This window comes from Rhipicephalus microplus, chromosome X, assembly GCF_043290135.1.
Source record: "Rhipicephalus microplus isolate Deutch F79 chromosome X, USDA_Rmic, whole genome shotgun sequence".
NCBI lineage: Eukaryota > Metazoa > Arthropoda > Arachnida > Ixodida > Ixodidae > Rhipicephalus > Rhipicephalus microplus.
Genome location: NC_134710.1, coordinates 468,921,692 through 468,943,177, shown reverse-complemented (window position 1 = coordinate 468,943,177; position 21,486 = coordinate 468,921,692). Strand labels below are relative to the sequence as shown.

Sequence of the window (21,486 nt, the reverse complement as noted above, 5' to 3'; positions counted from 1 at the left end):
TCGCGCTTTTTGCACGCCGAACCGTTGCCGTTACACACATATTTTTCCTTCCTCTATGGTTACACACGAGCTATCGTGGTCATCTTGGTCTCGTTTGAAAGGGTCGTTCTTCATGGTCAATTTCCCACCACCAGTGGCTCGCCTTGCTCATTGGTTTTTCAGCAAAAACGCGTCATCGAGAAGCACCACCCCGCGATTCTATTAGCTGCTTGGGGCACGTGACAAAACCTAGGCACCCGATTGGCCAAGTGGCGTTTCCAACGTCTGCTTTTTTTCGTCGTGACGCACATAGACATGCACCAATTTGTCATGGTGCTGTCGACTGCCTGCAGTAGTAAAGAAGTTCCGCACTGCACTAATTTGTGAAGCGGGCGTGGCGATCATTCATTCGCTGTGAACTTCAGAAAGAGACCCGCTATTACTCAGGACAGGGAGGATAGCAAACTCGTGGCGTTCAACGGTGGTCGCCGAGTTACCGGTGTAGGCCTAACTCACGTACGAGCCTGTCGGTTGTCGACAACGTCGCTGAAAGCGGCCGTGTTTTAGAGCCCCAACAGTTACAGGACGGCAAGTAAAAAAGCAGAAGTGAAGCTACGAGAGATAGCAGTCTTTGCAATGATGGAACGGAAGCGCAGTCTTATCGCTAAACACGCAGATTCCGCGAGTTTCCCTCGCCTGACGTGAACTGCGTGACGGGTCGTCAGAGTGGAGTTCGCCGTGCGTCGGCAAACAACAGAAAATCAATCCGTTTACAGCGAACGAGCTCACCGCCCACGCAATGGAGGCTACTCGCAACAGGCAGAGTGCTTGTAACGACGCGTCCGCAACGATGAACATATTTCGCCACGGCTTCTACTCGAAAATGTGGCCATCTTACGCCAAAAGGAAACTGACACCTCGCTGCACTTGGAGCCTTGAAATTGATGAGCGAGTGCACGAGTTCGGCCTGCGACATCAACTCAATCTGGACAAACCGGAAAACAGCTTTATCATACGGCGGATCGCGGATGACGCGCGCACATTCGTCGCACATAGGCGTCACCTAACTGATAAGCAGCCTAGTCGGCAGACGAGCACACGGCGACTGCATCAGCTCGCAAGTGTGCGTGCCCCTGTGGAAAACATGCAGCGAGCATTAAAAAAACGCCATTTAGGTGATGCAAAACAGAAGGACTACATGCCTGGTGCCTACTGAGAAAGCTGAATTTGCAAATCATTGTAAACAAACAGCTTTTCCATGCTACTATCTGCCCAAAATCGACTTCTTGGGTTTTTGCATGATTTCTCAGGATTCAAATTTTGCTGCAGTTGCAGACTTGTCTAAAAGATATCTCTGCCTCCAGAGTAGCTAGGACTGTCATTTTTGTTGTGACATGTAGCTGTATCTTCAGCTTACACAATGGTAGGTGTGAATTTTTGATTGAAACCTTCAAAATTTTTTTATTTTTGCCAGAAATATGAGCACATACGGGGTGTGTCTGTAACACTGAAATGCAAGGAGCAACAAACCTTGCTAAAGTTATCAAATAAAAAAAAGCACTCCTACCATTGTGTAGCTTATGTTCATTAGTACACAGGCATGTGCCAATAGTAGCGCTACAATACAAATTTCTTGTGTCATCATACCGGCAAACAACAGGTAATTAATTTTAGTATATCTCAAAAACTAATTGATTTAGAGAAACAGTAACTACATTTTTGAAATCAGCTTAAAAAACTCAATCACACTGTGAATTCTCTTTCTAACCACATCAAAATATCTGGCATTTCGTCTCAAGTACAGTGTCCCCCTTAAATGAAACAACTGCCACTAACACAACTGGTTTCTTGCTTGAATTCTGTACCTTTGTCTATCAATCAACGAAACTATTTTTAAAGGGAACATATTTTTGTGGTCCCTTCAGGTTTCGTTTAACACAAGTCTACTATATAACCACGCAAAATGAAGAAGCTTGCTCTTGGCCGTGCAAGACTAGGTAACGGTAAAGCTGACCAACCCAAGAGCCATAAAACGCTTAAAAATAGCCTTCCTTACACAAAGTGTGAAACTTAGCTTTTGCCAAAAGACCTAGCGTTAGCCAAGAAAGCCTCACACTTGGATCGACCAGCTTTGCCGTTATTAAGTCTTGTGCGGCCGAGTGCAGGCTTCATTTTTATTGTTCTCATGAAAATCAATTTTTTTTCATATACCAAAGTCTCCTAATAAAGCCGAAAACTAGATCACATATGAGAAGGAATTGCCAAGAAGAAAAAAAGAAAACTGCATTCAGTGATGGCTAGATTTGCTTGTCTAGTTCATGGGAATCCAGGCACCTGCACCAGTTGCTCGACACTACTTCGCTGTCACCCCACCCCTCGAAGGTTTGACACGGTATCCCATTGGCCTAATTTTGGCGGGATTCGGGCCTTGTTTGCACTCGCCTGACAAGCAGGGGCACGAGACAGGGTTCGAGGAGACTACTTCGGGACTTCAGAGAGTGTGTATGCGTTTTGGCCTTTCCGGCCAGTGGTGATCCTTCGTTCTTCATCGCCGGCTGGTGGTTATGTTGTCTCGACGAGCACAAGCCCTTTCCCGCGATCTCGAAGTCCCAAGGCAGTGGGTCGTGATCATGCACCATATGTCCCTCTCAACTTTTCCTATTTCTGTTCTGTTTCTTTTGCTCTGCGGATGCGTGATTGCAGAAGTGCTGGCTGAAGGGTGGGCTGGCTCTTCAAACTTGGTTCTTTGTTTGTTTTCTTGAAAAGTGCACCATTTGCAGCCATTATTCGATACATTTTTATAGCTTGTACCGTATTTACTCGCACAATAGGCGCACTTTTATTCCCAAAAATCTGGCTCCAAGTTCAGGGTGCATCTATTACGTGGGGTGAAATTTCCAAAACTTTTATTGCCGACTACAGCATAAACCGCTGATAATACAGTGAAAACTCGTTAATTCGAACTTCAATAATTCGAATTTATGGATAATTCGAACTGTAAGTTATGGTCCGGCCAAGCTCCATACAAGCCTATGAATAAAAAGGCCCGTTAATTCGAACGCGAGTAGGTTTCGCCGCGGATATTTCGAACTACACGCCACCGCACCAGCGGCTTGGCTAGTCACTCGATAGGGCGGCTGCCGAGTTACGAGGCGGCGTTGACAGGGAGCGGAGAGAAAAACGGAGAAACTGGCATGGAGGCCAGAGTGCGGAAAATAGCGCCACTTACTCCTCACCCCCCTCCCCCCATAATCTCTCTCTCTCGGCGGCTGCCTGCTCTCCGTCCTACGAAACCTCCAAGATTTGTTTTTTTTTTTTTAAGCGCCAATCTCGGAGCCTTTGAAAATCCTGCGTAGTTGTCGCGTTTAGACGACAGATGGCATGACGAGCACACAGCAAATCGGGTGCGTCGTAGCTTCGCCCAGCCTTCTCTGCAGTCTCTGTCTCGGGCGTGCGTCATACACCTCGGTCGTTGGTGCTGGGAGTAGCTTCCGACTGTCGCGATTCTTTGTGTTGGTGTTAGGCCTCGGCTAACGTTTGTTGCAATAGCGGCGGTAGTAGCTTCCCGTCTGTCCCAATTCTGCTGCCCCGACTTGATGGCGTGTGCCCGCGGCAAATATCGTGCCAAAACACTTCAGGAGAAAGCTGATATCCTGCGGGAAGTGGACACCGGACTCTTGCCTAAGCAAGATATCGCGAAAAAGCATGGGATACCAAAAACGACGCTATCTACTTATATAAAAAATAGGAAGACTATTGAAGACGCCTTAGAGGCAGAAGTTGCGAGCAAAAGGAGGAGGTTGCGGCCCGCAAAGTATCCTGACCTCGAGAAAGCGCTTATCATTTGGATAAAGAAAATGCGTTCGCAGGACATACCACTGAGTGGCCCAGTCACACTGACAAAGGCAGCAGACTTCGCCCTGCAGCTAGACTATGACGACTTCGCTGCTTCAGATGGGTGGTTGCACTGTTTTCGCGAGCACTACAACCTCGTTTTCCGTGCTGTGTCGGCTGAAATGAACGCTGTTGACATGGAAACGTGTGAAGGTTGGCGCTCCGAAGTGCTTCAAGGCTACATGGAGAAGTATTCTCCGCAGGACATATTTAATGAGGATGAAACTGACTTAATTTTCAAATTGCTGCCCGCCAAAACTATCCCGTGTAAAGGCGACAAGTGCACGGGAGGAAAGAAAAGTAAGAACGGATAACTGTGATGGTTGCTGCGAACATGACCGGGACCGAGAAGTTGCCTCTGTTTCTGATAGACAAATCGAGAAGTCCTCGTTGCTTCAAGAACATCCGTTCCCTCCCATCAGACTACGCGGCCAACAAAAAGGCCTGGATGATGGGGATATTGTTCGCGCAGTGGCTGGGAAAGCTTGACAAGAAGTTCGAACGCTGTGGCCGCAAAGCCCTGCTTTTTGTGGACAACTGTTCGACTCATAAAGTCAATGTTGAGACGAAGGCCATTGAGCTGGCCTTCCTTCCAGCAAACACGACAGCGGTACTGCAGCCCATGGACCAGGGTATAATTAGAAATTTAAAATCATTTTATCAGCGTCATATGTTGGAACGAATTATTTTGTGCAATAACTACCAAGTGAGGGTCCTAAGTGCACTACACATGCTTGTGTGTGCTTGGGAGCAAGTGACAGCGCCTACGATAGCAAATTGCTTTCGCCACTGTGGCTTCAGCACCGAAGCTCTGCAAGCTGACGAGCCACCAGTGCTCGAACACGGTGTCACCGCCCCTATGGCGGACGTTTTGGAAGACGTCAGCTTTGCGAACTATGTCGATGTGGACTCAAGTGCAGTGGTGTGTGGTGCACTCACGGATGGCGACATAATATGTCAGGTGAGAAGTGCAAAACCTGTCGCTGCCAGTGACGATGAAGAAGAGGAGGACGAAGCGCCAGTGCGGCCCTCTGCTGCGGAAGTCGTGGCCGGATCGAATGTCGCCAGTCTTTTCTTAAGTTTTGAAGAAGGCGGAGAAAAGACCTTCTGCCAAATTCGCTCGTTAGAGCAAAAAGTGCTGGCTGTCGCCTTCAAGGAAAGAGGGCAGACCGCGATCACAGATGTTTTCAAAAAATAAATTGTTATGCCCTACTCGCAGTGTACGATTGTTCTTCACTTTCGTTAGTTCAAACTTTCGTTAATTCGAACTGAGGCGGCTTCCTCTTGCGGTTCAAATTAACTAGCTTTTACTGTATATACATAGCTGAAGTCACGAATATCCATGCTACAGCCAAAACAACCTTCACAGGCTTTACTAGTGCAAAACATGTTGAGCATGCAGTCTCGAGTGTCCAAGAATCGAGGCAGGCGATGCATTCAAATTTTCAAAAATTAAAAACCGGAAGAACTGCGTTGCGAATGAAATGAATGCAAAAAAAAAACTACTAAATGAAAGCACCATCATGGGAATTCGCCAATTACTTTCAGGCCACACAGATTACTTGTGTGCTGAGAGGTCCGATCATTCGACTTTACAGGCTTGCACCCCAGATCCAAGACATTGCAATCGAATCGCGAACTACCATTCGAGTATTACAAGTGCCTACCTAGCCCCCATTCCTTCAAGTAGAGCCACGAAAAAGAGTTACGTTGATTCCGTAGAAAACTGCAACATTATCGCCCGCAACTGCTACCGAAAAGCACGAACAGCGATTAGGCCTTGCCTGCAGTTCGACATATTGTCGCGGGAAGTTTGTACAAGACAACATGAAGATTGGGCATCGAAAAGATCGCACTCCAGCACTGATCCAAGAGCAGTGTGCTTAATAGGATGTTTAAGTTCACGGCCAGGAAATTAACGGCGACAAAAGTCCATTGAGCTTGTGCGAGTCTGCATAGTGGCAGCAAAGGTGAAAGGTCGCGTTGGAAAGCGGAAAAGCTATTGAATTTGCCGACGAAGTAGCAAACGTGATAACGACGTTTTTTTCGACAGGAAACGCAATGCACACTCGATGAGGACGTGATTGCGTCTTTCATAAGGAGCGCGCGCTGCCAGCTAGCAGCCGGAGCTACACCCACACGTCGGTGCAAAGGTTACACCATGCCCTGGCAACGACCCTTCTTCCACACTCGGCGAGCTCGCGAAGTGGGCGCAGCGCTGCCGAGGACGTTTTTTCTTTCCTACCCTCTGTTAATGTAAGAGGGTGTCAAATTGCAACCGTGCTAATACGGTACAAAACTACCAATCACAACCAAGTTCGACGTGTGCCTATTGTATGCACAGAAATTTAAAATTTCTGATTTCTTGCGACCAAACTGAGGGTGCGCCTATTATGCAAGTAAATACGATATTAGCCAATTGGTGTCCTGTACAATTATGTTACCTATTAGACTGGCTCTATCGAATGATTGATCTCACTGTACTGAATTCCCAGTAATAAACTAACCATTTGGAGAGCGTCACCTGGGGTCTCCCTTACGGTGCGCGCTGGTTTGCCATCGTTTTGTGGTGATGGTCCGAGCTCATGTGCGCAGCAGTATGGATGGAATACAGTTGAACCCCTTTATAAGAGGCATGCTGTGGGTAGCAGTTCTTGTCATTTATATGAGATGTATCTTATAAGCAGGGTATCTCATATGCATTTTTTTGTCAACCCGTATTTTACTGTAGGCAAAATAGTGTCTCTTATACCTATTTGTCTCTTATATAAGGTTTTAACTGTACAAGGTGCAATGAGACAAACGAACGAGGACGCAACTCCCTGCATGGAGCTCGCAGTGCTAGGACCAACAGTGGTGTTCGGCACATACGGATAAGAGGATAGAGAACCTGTGCGTGGCTGGGGGGGGTCTATAGGTAAGAATGACCAAGTCACGATAACAAGAACACCACAAGTTTTCGTTCTTATCAACATAAAGGCATGCCATTGTTTTGTTTAATATGCTTCAAGTGCATTCAAGTGCATTTTCATAATGAATTTGAGATACCGATGCACATTAGATTTAGGGGAATATTAGAGTCAGGTAAATGTAGTATAATTTTTAACTGATCATCCGTACTGGAAAATTTCATACATTCATACTTTGCCAGGCCTGGCCAAGCTGTTTAAATCAGTCGACTTTAATGAAGAAATTGTCAAGATCCTATTTGATCTGGCTCACCTCTTCAGGAACGACGACATCTTCAAAGGTAACTCCCCGAGTGTCAGATGCCCTCTGGCCCATGTTCCATTCCTGGGCAAGAAGGAGGCAAAGTTTTGTTACAGGTGGCATTACTAGAAACGTCTCACTATAAAAGGACAGTCAATTTTCTTTGTCTTTTGTGCTGTTCAGCAGTGGTTAACTTGAACGGCAGACAAGGCAACACTTTGATTTTTTTTTTTTATTTCTTTTGCCTAAAATTCAGCTGCTAAGTTGAAGTCACACAATTTATAGTTGCTTAGAGTTCAGAGAAAGCTGATGGCAGCAATACAACGTGGTACCTCAGACAAGCTTTACCATTGAAGTCCTAACAATCATCGAAAGTTTTAAAGGGGCCCCGCGATACTTTTTGAGCATGGTCAGAAAATGAGGCCGATTGATAGGAGAGGCTCCCGAGAACATGCGAGCCAAATATTATAGTGCAGCATGCGGCCTTTATTTCACAAAAGTTCTCATAGTCAGCTAAAAACTGCTTCCTCTTCTCTCGACCAATGACAGAGAAAGCTCAAATATTACTCGTAGAAGGCCTTTTATCAGCCATTGGCTGATTTTATTATGGCGTGCTCGGTTGTTACAGAGATTCCTGCGGGAGGCCTCAACTTGTCCACGCATGCACATGCGATCACACTTCAAAAGCCGAGAATTAGAAAAAAAAAGAAAAGTTCTCAAAGTCAAGAGGCACGCACGATGCGTTTTCTTTGCCTAAGCCATCACCCCTTGCTCAGCTTCCAGCGCTTTTGTCGGGACAAGAAAAGAGAGAATGAATTTGCAGCACGAGACATATCTTTGAAACTCCGCTAGTGCTGAAAAGATTCTTATAATATTTCTGGCGTTCAATTTCTCGAGGAAATGAGCTTTTTTAGCAAACCAATTCCATGATTATTGATTACTTTAAAATGTGTTTCAGAACCATTTTAGTGTTCAATGCAGCTTGAAGGCCAGTGCCAAACGTCCAATTTGTCCTGTCCTTTGCAAGCTGATTCTATTTCATGCCTAAAGATTTCTTATATCAATCACCCAACCAGCCATCTTCAGCTATGCTTCCTATTTTTAGGTATACATTCTAACGCCTTAACTGACCAGCAGTTATCTTCGTTCTTGTGAAATGATCTGCCCAAATCATTTTTTTTTTTCTCTCTTGATGTCAGAGAAGATGTCGGCTAGTTTCTGATCCACCTTGCTCCCTTTCCTGTGTCTTGACCCTATGCATAATTTCTGTTTCATTGCATGGTGCATGCTGAACTACTTCTAGACTTAGTTATCCTACAAGATTCTACCCCATACATTAGAAATGGTATAATACAATAGTTATCCCCTTTCCACTTTAGGGACAGCAAAAAATTGGCTCTCATTATTTGGGAATGCATGCCATAAGCACTCCAGCCCATTCTTATTCTTTGGTGAATTTCCTTTGCATGCATAAGCTCAACCTTTTAATATCCGACCTACATACACATATTCTTGCACGGATCTTAGAATACAGTTGCCAAGCTTTTGTTCTCTTGCTGGGCCTCCTTATAAAATCTTTTTCTGCGTATTCATGTTCAACCCTGTTTATGTGACTTGTTGGTATGGGTCTTCAATCACTGCCTGCACTTTGTCACAGTCATTTGCTGAAGCATTTAATGAAATCCACAAACAAAGTAACTGAGATGTTCTACACTGATCTTATCTTCTTATGCATCTGAACTCCCGGTGAAAAGCACTGAAGTTGGAGGTGCAAAAAGGGCTAGCCATAATGCAGGCTGACTGCCACAGCTGATCAATGAGCACACAACATACACTGCTTAGAACGAGTGATAGTATAGTGACACTTTATAAATCACACTACACTATAATTATGGTAGACATCGAGCACTTTTACGTACGCCTTATAACCGGTACACTCTGGTCTTTACAGTTAATTTGATCCCAAGATTCTCGCCAGAACCCACTGACTTTTTTTTATTTAAAATATTCCTTAAAGGCCTCGTTAAGGCATTGGGTAAGGGGGGCATCCAAAAAAATTATCATGCATAGTGAATACTTATTATTATACAGGGTGAAATGAATGAAATTATGCACATAGCTTTGCAACACAGCAAAGTCGTGGTTAATAATGAAGAAAAGAAGCAAAAGAGTAGGTCACCGCATTAAAACAGAATAGAAAGAATATGAAACGATACATTTTGTAAAATGCACAGAAAAAAAAAAAGGGAGAAAAAAGTACATTTTGAGAAGTTTGTGCAGAGTAGTGCGAAATGATGAGTGAAAAATTTATCAGGATTTTTTTCAGATACAATAGAATCCGGAAGTGAATTCCACAATCAGATAGCACGAGGAAGCGCTGACGAAATGATTACGTGAGTGCTTTTGTACATGCTAGTGAAACTTAGGTGATTATGTAATCTGCGAGATGTGCAAGGGGAAACTTCAAGCCTGAAAGAAGACTGCTTATCAGAATAAATGTACTTGTGAAACAATGACACGAGCGCAAAATCCTGACTAGTACTGAGTGTAGAAAATGAGAGATCTTGTTTTATATGCGAGATGCTAGATTTGTAAGTATAGTTATGAGAGATAAACCTAGCGGCCCTATTTTGTACCGATTCGAACACAGTGATGAACTTATTATGATAGGATGACCATATTGGAGAGGCGTATTCGATGATATGTGGCTTTTTATTGGCGCAAGGGCCATACTTCGCCAAAGAGTGCCAGGAATAATTACATTAAAGAAGCATTAATGTGTGGTTTGCGGTGACATGTGAAAGATGCAAACTATGAGGTTGTTACATGGCTGTATAGGGGCCTAAAACTCTACACCAGTGGTTCCCAGCCATGGATGTGTCGGGGACACCTTGTGGACAGGTGGAAGTGATGGGGGATCCCTTGCAGCGGAGGGGAGGAAGGAGGGGTGTACGTAGGCAAATAACACAACCGGAGCGTGAAACAGGGGCCCTCTAGCGCTATCAAAAACACCAATAAATGTGCCACATCGCTTCATTTCGGACAATTCATGAATAGGTGGCACAGTCACGCTTAAAGAAAAGTGAGGGTTTCGCGGATCATAGAAATAACTTCGCGAACCCCCATTTGAGAACTACTGCTCTACACTTTAAGGCGGGTAAAAGATATATGTATTTAAAATCATGAGGGTGGCATGAAATGCTTCCAACACAGATCAATGGCAGTGTTCGTTGAATTTATAATTCGCTATATGCCATAAGCACAAATGCCTCACCGATTGCCCTTGTGGATAAGGGTAACGAGGCCGGTGCTATTTTAATGTTCCAACGCAGCAGCAACCTCTACTCCGAGAGGTCGTGCTACGGGGATGCCTGGAAATGTGACGCTAAAATTCTTGACATTCTTTAAAAACGCAAACAGTGATTGATAACTAGAAAGCGGTCCCCTACCTATAAACATTGAAGGGTGCAAAGGAATTTGATAGTGGAAGGAAACCCGGAAGTGTTTTCTTCTAAGTGTGTATGATTCTGTGCACTTTACTAAAACATGAAGCACGGTGAGTGGATCACCACCGAACAAAAGGTGTGAGTGAGTACTATGTGTGTGTCCTATCCTTAATCTGGTTAGTGTGACTTCTGTGTGTCGTGATCTCGAAACTGGCGGCCAATTCCCGAGACGTGGTTTAATGAGGTGAAGTTTGTTCTGTGTTAGTGTGTCCCACAGTCACTGCCAATTATCTCTCAGCTTTCGGTTAAGATAGGGTTTGAGGTCAAGTGCAGGGACCGCTACAGATGTATTGACGACGGCATTCTCGTGGGCGGAAACAGCTAGTTGATCCACCAACACCTTTCCTTGAATCTCGCGGTATCCGGGCACCCAGCAGACTACGACATATCGTTTCTTAGCATAGTTCGTGCATAAAAGTGGGTAAACAAACACAAGGACAGAGTTTGTGTGTTCTTTAAGGGTTTTCAGGGTTGTTACTACGCTTAGAGTGTTAGTATATATCACAGCTTCTGCCAAATTAATTTCTTTGGTATGTTTGATGGCCAATAATATTGCGTATGCCTCTGCAGAGAGGCGTATTCGAGCTGCGGGTGGACAAATGTCTGTAAAGCTAGCTTTTCTGGCGACGGTGACGATACTAGGCGCCAAAGAGTCGCTCCGAAGCCAGCGTTAAGGAAGAAAACAAACATCAAAAAACTCCTTGGGCGTGCAGACTCTCCCGTTCGGACACACCGCTATGCTGACCAACCTCCTCACATCGGTCGGCAAGAGATCGCAGAAAAAATATAGAAGAAAAGGGGCGTGGCAATGCAGAGTTGCGTCATGCATCGCAGATTTTTCTCGTGAAGGCTTGCCCTTTCCTCAGCCTTGGCCGTGCTGTGTGCTGACGAAACGATTAGAAATGTCTAGAACCTAACACGAAGGTATTTAGGCAAGCAGCAGAGAGTGGTGATCAGGAGATGACAGTTCACGCCAGTGTGCGTAGGAAGGAGACGAAGGAAGTTTTGTGCAAGTGTGCGTAGGGTCTTTCCGCCGTGTGGGCAAAGGCTTTTGTCCTCAATGACAAAGCCGGAGATTAAAGAAGTTTTGCGCCAGTGTGCGTAAAGTTGTCCCACCGTTGGGCGAAGGCTTTTATCGTCAGTGACAAAGCAGGTGAAGAGGGTTTCCACCTGAAGGGTGAAGGCTTGTGCTACAAGCAGAAGAAGAGTGTGTCTCCTGCCAGAGAGCGAAGACTCGTCCTGAAATCGCAGCGCGTGACAAGCCGTAGCGTTTCAGGCAAAGAAGTTCGGTGCTTGGAGTGCAGACACTGGAAGACGCGAGGTTTCCTGGAAGAACACTTGGGGGCAGTGGATCGACAACAGCGCCGGACTTTGAGTGAGTGATTCCTGAAAGAGTACCATTTAAACTTTGTTCTAAGAACTTTGGACTGAATAAATTTATTAACTCTTTCGTCTTTAAGTGTCGTGGTTGCTTAATGCATGTGATTGCATTGTAGCATGTATTGTTCTTGTCCGTTGCTTTGAGTGTATCTAATCCTATTGTGTAGCCCGTTCTTTGTGTGGTGACATGTTGCATTGGACTACTGCCGAAACTCTCGGCTCTGACTCGTTCTTCGGACCACAGCCGGCGTCTGCTGGCGTGCCAAATAGGACCACTCCTAAATTGTCCGTGCTTTCGTGATGCAGTTCGGAGGGCCGATACTTCAGCCCTTAGAATTAGCCTGACGATCGCTTTCCCAAATAACGACACTAGTGACACAGATGTAGGAGAAATAATTTTGCAGGGTTCGACGTAGGGACCCCAGTGACTTTGAAGCGTTAGCACATATGGTTGTGACTTGAAGGTTCCAAGAAAGGCTTGACGTGAAATGAATTTCTAAGTATGTAGAGGCAGGAAAAATTGGGTTGTGATTTATATGATAAGAAAAATTAGAAACTGAGTGTTGTCAGGTAGAAGAAATTACCTCGCATTTAGATGAACTGAGGCTTATTAACCATGTTTTGCACCATTGGGAAATAAGCTGAAGATCGTTTTGTATAATGTGATGGTCATCGGGGCTGATTATGGAACGGTATAAAATGCATTCATCGTCGAACAGTCGTACACGTGAAGCTAGATTATTAGGCAGGTCATTGGTATATATTAGGAATAGTAGCAGCCTGAGAACGTTACCTAGCAGTACACCAGAAGTAAATAGCATGAGGGAGAATGGAGATTGTTAACTATTGTGAACTGCTGGCGATTTGGTAGGAAATTCTAAAGACATGTTAGAGACTGCGAATTCCATTTAAGGGGGGATGCTGCTTTGGTACCGCAAAAAATGGCAAAAAAATGGATTTTTCGAAAATCAAGTTTTCAGTTTATGGAACCCTTTTTTCTATCCGATTCCAAAATATCTACACTGAAAACCGAGCAGAATTACTTCAGATAATTCGTTTCATTCTCCTAGGTAGCGAAACTTTCTTCTGGAAATCGCGAGAAAACAGCGGTTTTCAAAAAATTATAGCTTCGCAATGGCGCGGCCGGGAGCCGGCTTCTTGAGCTCATTGGGAAGAACATTTTTCCGTGTTTAAACCTCCCGTTTCAGCTGGCTCCCCCTTTAAAAACAAATGCACAAAAAGCAAATATTTGAAGGTCGTTTCAAGAACCCCCCCCCCCTCCCCCCCTCCACAGCCAAGTATTGTTTGGAACAGAGGCTAGCAGTTTCACGCCTCGTCACTCGAAAATGTGGTACCAAGCGCAGAGAGCACCGGTTTTTTTTGTCATCGCAGCTACACATTTCGCGCATTGTCACCAAACGCTGCCGCCAAGTGCATCACACGCCGCCTGCACTGTCCACGTTGCCGCGCACTCCATGGTCATTGGAGTGCTGTCAATAAGCTTTTGTGATTCGGTTTAGACGTGCTTGGAGCCGTGCTTGGTATCGCCACGAGCGTCTAAGAATGTTCTGAGACAATAAAAGCCTCGTAGATTAGCATTTCTGCAACCGGCTGTATGATGATGCATTCCACGGGTAGTGTGGCAAAAGAGCATGTATGAAGCAGGGGCACGAATTTTCATATGCCCGTCTGGCGTCATTAAAAAACTGCCAAAAAATTCCTGTGCCACCAATCTCCTGCCCATAACTTTGTTCTTTGGAAAGAAGGCATAGGCTGTTACGGTGTAAGCCATTTTTTTTTTATGCAATAAAACTACCACTATATATAAAAAATGTTCAGTAATTATTTGTAATCAAGTACTTAATTATGTTAAAGGCACACTGGGCAGAAGCCACATGCCTGAGAAGTCTGATATCACAAGAGAAACCTGAGATCACAATTTTTAGGCATTTTAGAGACGTAAAGAGAATTTAAAACTTTAAAACGCAGTTTTCTAAATACTTTTTTTTTTGCATTATGCTCAGCCCCTCCACAAGGTTCAATGAAGAAATAGTTTGTCTCTCATTAAGTATTTGTGGTATTGCCTCGAAATTTTTATGGAAGCACTGTGAGGCCATTCTTAGTTGATTGATATGTGGGGTTTAACGTCCCAAAACCACCATATGATTATGAGAGACGCCGTAGTGGAGGGCTCCGGAAATTTTGACCACCTGTGGTTCTTTAACGTGCACACAAATCTGAGCACACGGGCCTACATCATTTCCGCCTCCATCGGAAATGCAGCCGCCGCAGCCGGGATTCGAACCCGCGACCTGCGGGTCAGCAGCCGAGTACCTTAGCCACTAGACCACTACGGCGGGGCGAGGCCATTCTTAGTGTCTGTGCCAGTTTTCATCAATATCTAACAAGAAACAAGAAAGTTCGTCGAAAAAAGCCTGTTCAAAACTTCGACAGGCTTTTTCTCACAAGCGTGTTTTGGACATTCTGCATCGCTTGTGGAAAGTGTAGCACGGGAATGACTGGATGGATTTTGATGCAGTTTTTTTTCCTGAATCCCAAAAAATTTCTTGAGGGTCTGACAATTTTTGAATTCTCGTTTATGGCCCAGCTTTTTTTCTAAAAGACGACTTGTACATAACACCATTTCTTACAATGGGTGTAGGCAGCCGTGATGATCTCTATATAAAAAAAAAAGAGAAGTAAAAAAAATTCTAAGATTGTCATACCCAAAAGTCTTCTTTTGAGTAAAAATCAACATCATTTGCAGCTTCCCGACATCTTTTGTTACAGTGCTAGGCTTTCCACGAGCAGACCATATCAGTCGAACCATATAGCAAAATGTAACTTAAGAACTACTTATGGTACCGTGATGAAACTATATATTTCCCTATTCAAGACACTTATGAGTATGCATGCCAAATTTCATAGCTCTAGGTCAAGAAACAAAAGTTTCTTTTCAACGCCACCTCACCCCTCAACTCTTTTGTTACCATGCCTATTCAAATTGATCAGCGGTGATGGATGCTTTTGGACCGTCGATATTGATATGTTAGATTTGTTTTTCATGCACCCGGCATTTTCTAGTAGTTAAGTCCAGCCACTCAACTCTCAGAATCAATTTGAATTTGCCCGTTTTGGCAAAATAGTAATTTTTGACAAACCTTTGAACAAACCATTGTGTGTGTATTGTTGGAAAAGTGCAGTAGGCTGGCGAGTTTGACAGAAGTTCGTGCCCCTCGTGATTATGCTACAGTAACATTAAATATCTGTAATTAAAAGAACCTTTGTAAGCCAAACATTCAATTAAAGTGTCAGCTTTGCAATTTCACATATTGAGCAGTAATTATTACCAGAAGTTTATGCCAGCTATTCAATAGAGATCTGTTCTAAGGGGTCAGGAAAAGTTTGTTTTATGAAAAATATTTAGGAAGGTCTGCCACGTGTTTAAAAGTGTCAAGGTGGCCTTTTCTGACAGTTTCCAGCAGCTTTGGTTTTGCTTGCATCATTATATCAGACGTAGGGTCACTAGTTCTATGACACTATATCTAGTGTCACTAGTTGCTCCTATGACGTCGTCGTCCGGCGCACATGGGTACGCATCAGCACTGCAAAACACGTGCGCTGCTCAAAACTGTCTTCGAACCCCACCTGAATTAAGAGAGGGCGAGCTTAGAGTTTGAGAATGACCGCAACTCAGCTTCAAGTTTTATGGCGACAATATTTCTTGTCAGCCTGAGACATCTGCAACCGTTCATGGGTTTGTTTTGTTTACATCCACAAGTTGCCTCCTCCACCGCAAGTGCGTATAGCTTCGGACCTTTGTGCACAATCTTAAAGCTACTCTGGTTACGTGCGAAGACCACACTTTGCTGGGGCGTGGTGTGCTGGCGGCAGCTGCAGACCTTCCCCTAAAGACAAGAAGGCCCCCGGAGAACATCTTGGCCCTGACTACAAAGTAGTGCGAAAGGTTTTAGAACTGCACACGTTTTTTTTTTCAACACAATGTGCTCAAAAATGCAAAGAAATATGCTTGGATTCATATATTGAAATGCCAACCTATGCGAAGTGAGGTGGCTCATGGAAAGAGGTGACACTAGATAAAATAACGAAGTTCATTGGACATCTCGTTTATGGAGGGCTTATTCACTTCATGGGCATTCATCTATATTGGAACACCTTGAGACTCTTACCGCAACACAAAAAACATTTACAAGGAAACTTTGTACAACATTAATTATTTTTATACTGTTCCTGGGTCATTCATCTACAAAACATATATTCTGAATCTTCCTTGTTTTGAATATTTTTGCATATAGTGTTTTTTGTTGCACTGTTTACCAGCTAACAACCAAAAATTACACACTTCTCACATTTTTATTTACTTTAAAATATTTTTGTTGCTTTACAACATATAACTTTTCGAAAGAGCATTTCATTGTGCAAAGTTTGGTATGCTGCAATGCTCGCTGGAGTACTTTACAAACTGGCAAAAACGATATTCCAGAGACATATGAAAAACACCATTTTCACGCGGTAACAAAAGAGTTAAGAATAGATAACTTTGAAAACAGGTGGCAGTGGGCTACACGGTCAAATGGCTTCGAAAAATCAAGAAATATACTATCCATCAGTAAGTTACTGTCCATGTTGAAGTGCAAGTCTGTTGTGAATTCTAAGAGCTGTATCTCACATGAAAAACCACTCCTGAGCCCACGTTGATCAGCAAAAAAATAATTATTTCATTCTAGATGATTGTATATGTGCGATGCAATGACGTGCTCGAGCATTTTACAGCAAATGCAGGTTAGTAAATCAGTCTATAGTTATCTAGTGAGTGTTTGTCGCCCCTTTTGAATATCCGGACAACTTTCGCAATCTTCCGATCAGACAGAAGCTCTCCTGAAGTTAGTGACAGACTGAAGATGCAATATAGGATTTTGCTTGACGTAGTGAGTGTTTTTTAGTGCTTTGGAGTTGATTCCATCAATGCCACAAGAATTAGATATCTTGAGGTTACTTATGAGTTCAATAATGCTGTCAATATAGATTTCGATGGGCTTCATGTACTGATACTCTAAGCCATGAACCCCACAATGGTGGAGCAATCTTCTTCAAAAAAAAAAGATGAAAAATATGTATTGAAGCTTGAGGGACACTTATTATCAGTAATAGGCACGTGGTCGCTGTCGTGTAATGAAATGTTATCGGTGTCGCGGTTCGGGGCTATCACTTGCCAAAATTTTTAGGGTTCAAATTCAGCAGATATGGAAGGTTGTGAAAAAAGTACTGATCTTTTGCAGTGCTCAAAGCCAAGTTATAATTTTTTAGACATTCACTGTATCTTGCACAAGCCACCGAGGAATCTAATTTTTCAGCTCACCTGTAAATGCATTTCTTTTTGTTTCTAAATAGCTTAAGGAAATTCGTGAACCAGGGGTTAGAGTTATCATTAGTTATTTTATTTCACAGGATGCACTGGTTCACTAATGAGCATATCATCACAAAACACTACGCAGTTCTCCTAGACCATTCGACTGTGCAGAGAAGGAAGAAATTCAGTATGGAAAAACAACTCTAGTTCAGTATTCATTGTAGTATAGTCACCCTTGCTATAATTACGAATAGTTTCGTTTACCTAGCCCATAAAGGCAATGGAATATTAATGCTTAATTGGAGCAGATAATGGTCACCAAAACCATCTATGTAAGTTATTTTCTCTAATGTTTCCGGGTTGCTTGTAAATACTAAGTCAAGTATATTAGATCCTCGAGTGGGTTGTTTGACAACCTGGGTGAAATTGAAGTCCAGGTGTAAATTAATAAAATATGATGCAATTTGGCAAGGCGAGATTAGCTTTGCCTATTTTATGTGCGGAAAATTAAAATCTCCCAAAAGTAAATCATATCTGCTCAGCAAGCCTTAAGTGCGTTAGAAATACTGTCGCAAATTTTTACATGTGTTAACAATTCTGTCAATAAAATTGGCCCCTACCTGAGGATTTAAACCGGCAGGTGAGCCATCATTGTGTTATCTAACCAAGTAGTAAATCATACACCTGAACAGGCCAAAATAAAGACCCTTGCCTTGCGACCTGGTGTGACTCCTGGTGTGTCCCGCTCCACGATGAACGCCGTGAAAGCCTTTGAGGTCGGACACTTAGGGTCTGGGTTGGAACGTGCCAGTACAAAATACCTGCGCACAGTTTTTTTTTACATGCACTTTTATTACAAAGCAATAAGAAATGCTCTGTTGACAAGGTAATCACTCTTGCTTCATTTTCGCAACATTGTTTAGAAGAAAAGAGTCACCATTTACGATGAAAGGGACAGTGGGCTAGTTGTTTATGCCTGCGTGCAAAATCTTGTTCACACGAATGAACACGAAGTGGACTCCAACTGCTTCAGTGCAATGCAAAGTGTTGAATATATATAAAAGTACAACGTGCAGGCATACACAGAAGGAAAACACACAAGGCAAAAGCAACAGTAGAAGAAGCCTGTCCTTGACAGCGGTGACAGATACAGTGCGAAAGTAGGCAATGTCGCATGCACACGGTTCATGCTCTTTTATATGATGAAAATTCAAGGGTTTTAGAAGACTTTCGAGGCTTTGTGTGCGAATTTTCAAGGACCACAATGTCATGTCTGTTAGAAAACCGACAAACGATTGCTCTGGAAAAGATGAAGGCTTGAAGTAACTAGAATTCATCGTAAAAGCAGCAGACATCAAAAACATCGCTCCAATGACATTCTATTTCTAGAAAACTCAATCAGTTTCTCAAAGTTGCATAGCTAATCACTTCCAGTATAACAAGTTGCAAACTTTTATTCAGAGAGGAAAAACTAAGGAACAGTTATTAGGGCAATGCCTTGTTGCTTTTTCTAAATTTTCGTATCAATTTACTTGGTTTTGGCAGTCTTCCTAAGGGCTCGTTTACACAGCTCTCAAACGAACCACCCCATCACCATCGCGGCACCGGTTTTCGTAAAGGAAGAGAAGGTACAAGCTGTTTTCTCTTCAAAAATGGATTGACAGCGACGTAGAGCGATGCTTTCATTTCCGTCAACGGAGCGGAGACGGAGCCCTACTCCTCATTGTACCAGGGCCGGTTCCTCGTCGGCGCTCCTGACGAACAGAAGAAAACGCGGAGAGCACAAAGAACGCAGCACAAAGAACGCGGCGGTACAACGACTGGGTCTCTGCATTCTCGTGCAGGAAGGGATTACAAAAACGTGCTGCTGTCGGCCTTGCAACCACCATCGTCTGTCCGTACACAGCTTCGTCGCGTATTCTCTACATTTTTTCGACCTGACAGTAACGGGACGGGTCGTTTGACAGCTGTGTGAACGAGGCCTAAAACTGTCTGACTTGATGATGCACGTCAGGTTGCTAAGCATTTCTGCCTTTTCTGCATATGAGTCTGCTGTAGCTGTTGTGGAGATAGGTTTGCACTAGGCTTACCTACTATGCACAACCGTGTAGGGATGCGACGTCCTCCACTGCCGCTGCGTGCGAAGACGTTGCGGCCGGGTTCGTCGTTTTCTCCGGCACGGCGCAGAAACCCCGCACGAAACAGGATAACAACAACGGGTTTATTAACCCAAGATGCTGCACAGTGCGATACTCACGGGCTTGCACGCCGTATAGGGAACTCCGCAAGACCGAGCAAGTACGCTTGCCTAGGGCGCGACGACTCCTGCACAAGGGCTGAAGTCGAACGCACGAACGAGAAGCCGCCTGCTTAGCAGCGCGTCAACCCCTCGTGAAGGCCTGAGAGCATCTGCCGCGACGAGCGAATCGTCGGGCGCAACACAGTTCGTAGGAGAGGAGGATGTCATGCGCGCCCAATGGGAAATGGCGATGCGTTGTGACGTAGGCCCGCGCAGCGCACCAGCGTAGCGTGCCCGGACATGCCAGCGCGGGAAGAAGCCAACGGTTGACTGGCCCAGGCCAAGAGGTGCCCTGGCAGCCATCTTGGCGGATGCCGGTGCTTATGCGCGCCCGGGCTACGCTGGTGGCGCGCGCGCGGCAGCTGGGGAATGAGGCGCCAGGTAGGAAGACGCTCTCGATTCCCACATCCCCCCCCTCCGAAGACCGAGGCCGCCCTAAATATGCCGTAATGACAGCATCCACCGACACCGAAAAAACTGAGGTCCAGGTCCATACCGTCCACGAGATCGTCGGGCGCCCCGGTGTCTTCGTTCGGCGGCCTCTCAGCAGAAGCCTGGGGTCGCGGGAGGGCGGCGGACAGCGCAGCAGCGATGGCCGACTTGAATGAAGAGTCCGTGACGAGCGCCGCCACGACCGCCTGAACAGTCGGTCGACAAGGCAGGTTGAAGGCCCGGGCCAGGCGGCACCGCCGGAGTGGACATGACCGCAGGGGCACCGCCGGACTTCGCTCGGTGAACCTTGGAACGGAGGTAGGTGGGTAGCCTCATGCACCAGCCGGACACCACAAGCATCGCAGTAGGAGGCCTCAGGAACAGGCGGCATCCAGGCACTTCCGGAAGCGTCGAGCAGGTACTGAAGGGTGCGTCCGCGAAAAGGACGCGGGACGGACTCGGGGTGTAACCCCACCAAGACTTTGCGTTGCTTGGACCAGCGACGAGTCGACACGAAGGCGACCGGGGCCTCAGTGCCATGTTGGAACGTCCACGTAGCGACTTCACGACGAGGCGGTGTCTTGTAAGTCGGGGCCGGGGGAGCATTCGACGGAGGCGGCATGGACGCGGCCGGTGCCTGCGGAACGACTGAGCGCGCGGCTGGCCTCCCGGGCTTCTTCTTGGAAGAACGGGTCATCGAGGAGGACATAACGAATGCTGAGGTGTCGGTGAAAAGCAGAAACGCACTGAAGGTGCGGCCCCGAAGGTGTGACAGGCTGGCCCAATAAAGAGAGCCTACTCCGTCGGATTGAAGGTTGCGTGAGTCAATAGGGCGCATGCTTCCCTTCTCCCACCGACTACTCGGAAGATACCCAGTGAGAGAGTGAGCCACCGGGGAAAGGGCTTTTTTCTCTCGAGCAGCCGGGAGCGCTGGGAACCAGGTGGATATTCCGCGCGCAGCACGTGTAATGGTGTTACCAGGAAGAAAGCTCCCCAGGTAGCCGTTACTGTTGCTGCTGGATGGGCTCTTGCACAGCAGCTATTATCTCCACTCCCTTACATGAAGGGGATAACGTCCCGCTACATGCCGGGGGAGAAAATCAGCCTAAGTGTGTTTCGCAGGTTGTACCGGTGGCGTGGTTTGGAACCAGTCTTATCCCGGTTCCCTGCGGTTCGGAGACCGCCTTCCCCTCCCCGAAGTCGTTGCTGCGGGCAACGAAAGGTTTGAGGTCGGAGACGTTAACTGGACCGCCGACTGGTCTCCCTTGGGAGTCAGCCAGCTTGTATACCAGGGGTGACACTTTGGTGTGCACTCGGTATGGGCCCAACCACTTGGCCGAAAGGGAGGCCGAGATGCCTTTGGCGGCGTCACTCAAGACGTGACTGCGCCTGAGGACGAGATCACCGACATCGTA

General features: G+C 45.5%; 1 protein-coding gene across 5 annotated transcripts in view; it reads right to left on the bottom strand.

The window, feature by feature from the left end:
* The window catches only part of Mcad (Medium-chain acyl-CoA dehydrogenase), a 132,399-nt gene that overhangs the window by 33,404 nt on the left and 77,509 nt on the right, over positions 1 to 21,486 (bottom strand). For all 5 annotated transcript variants that reach the window (XM_037413070.2, XM_037413069.2, XM_075880786.1 and 2 more), the window contains 2 exons: positions 18,053 to 18,161; positions 7,096 to 7,167 (listed from right to left, as the gene is read on the bottom strand). In XM_037413070.2, the coding sequence (XP_037268967.1) occupies positions 7,096 to 7,167; positions 18,053 to 18,161 (181 nt within the window). The remainder of the gene's footprint in view (positions 1 to 7,095; positions 7,168 to 18,052; positions 18,162 to 21,486) is intronic.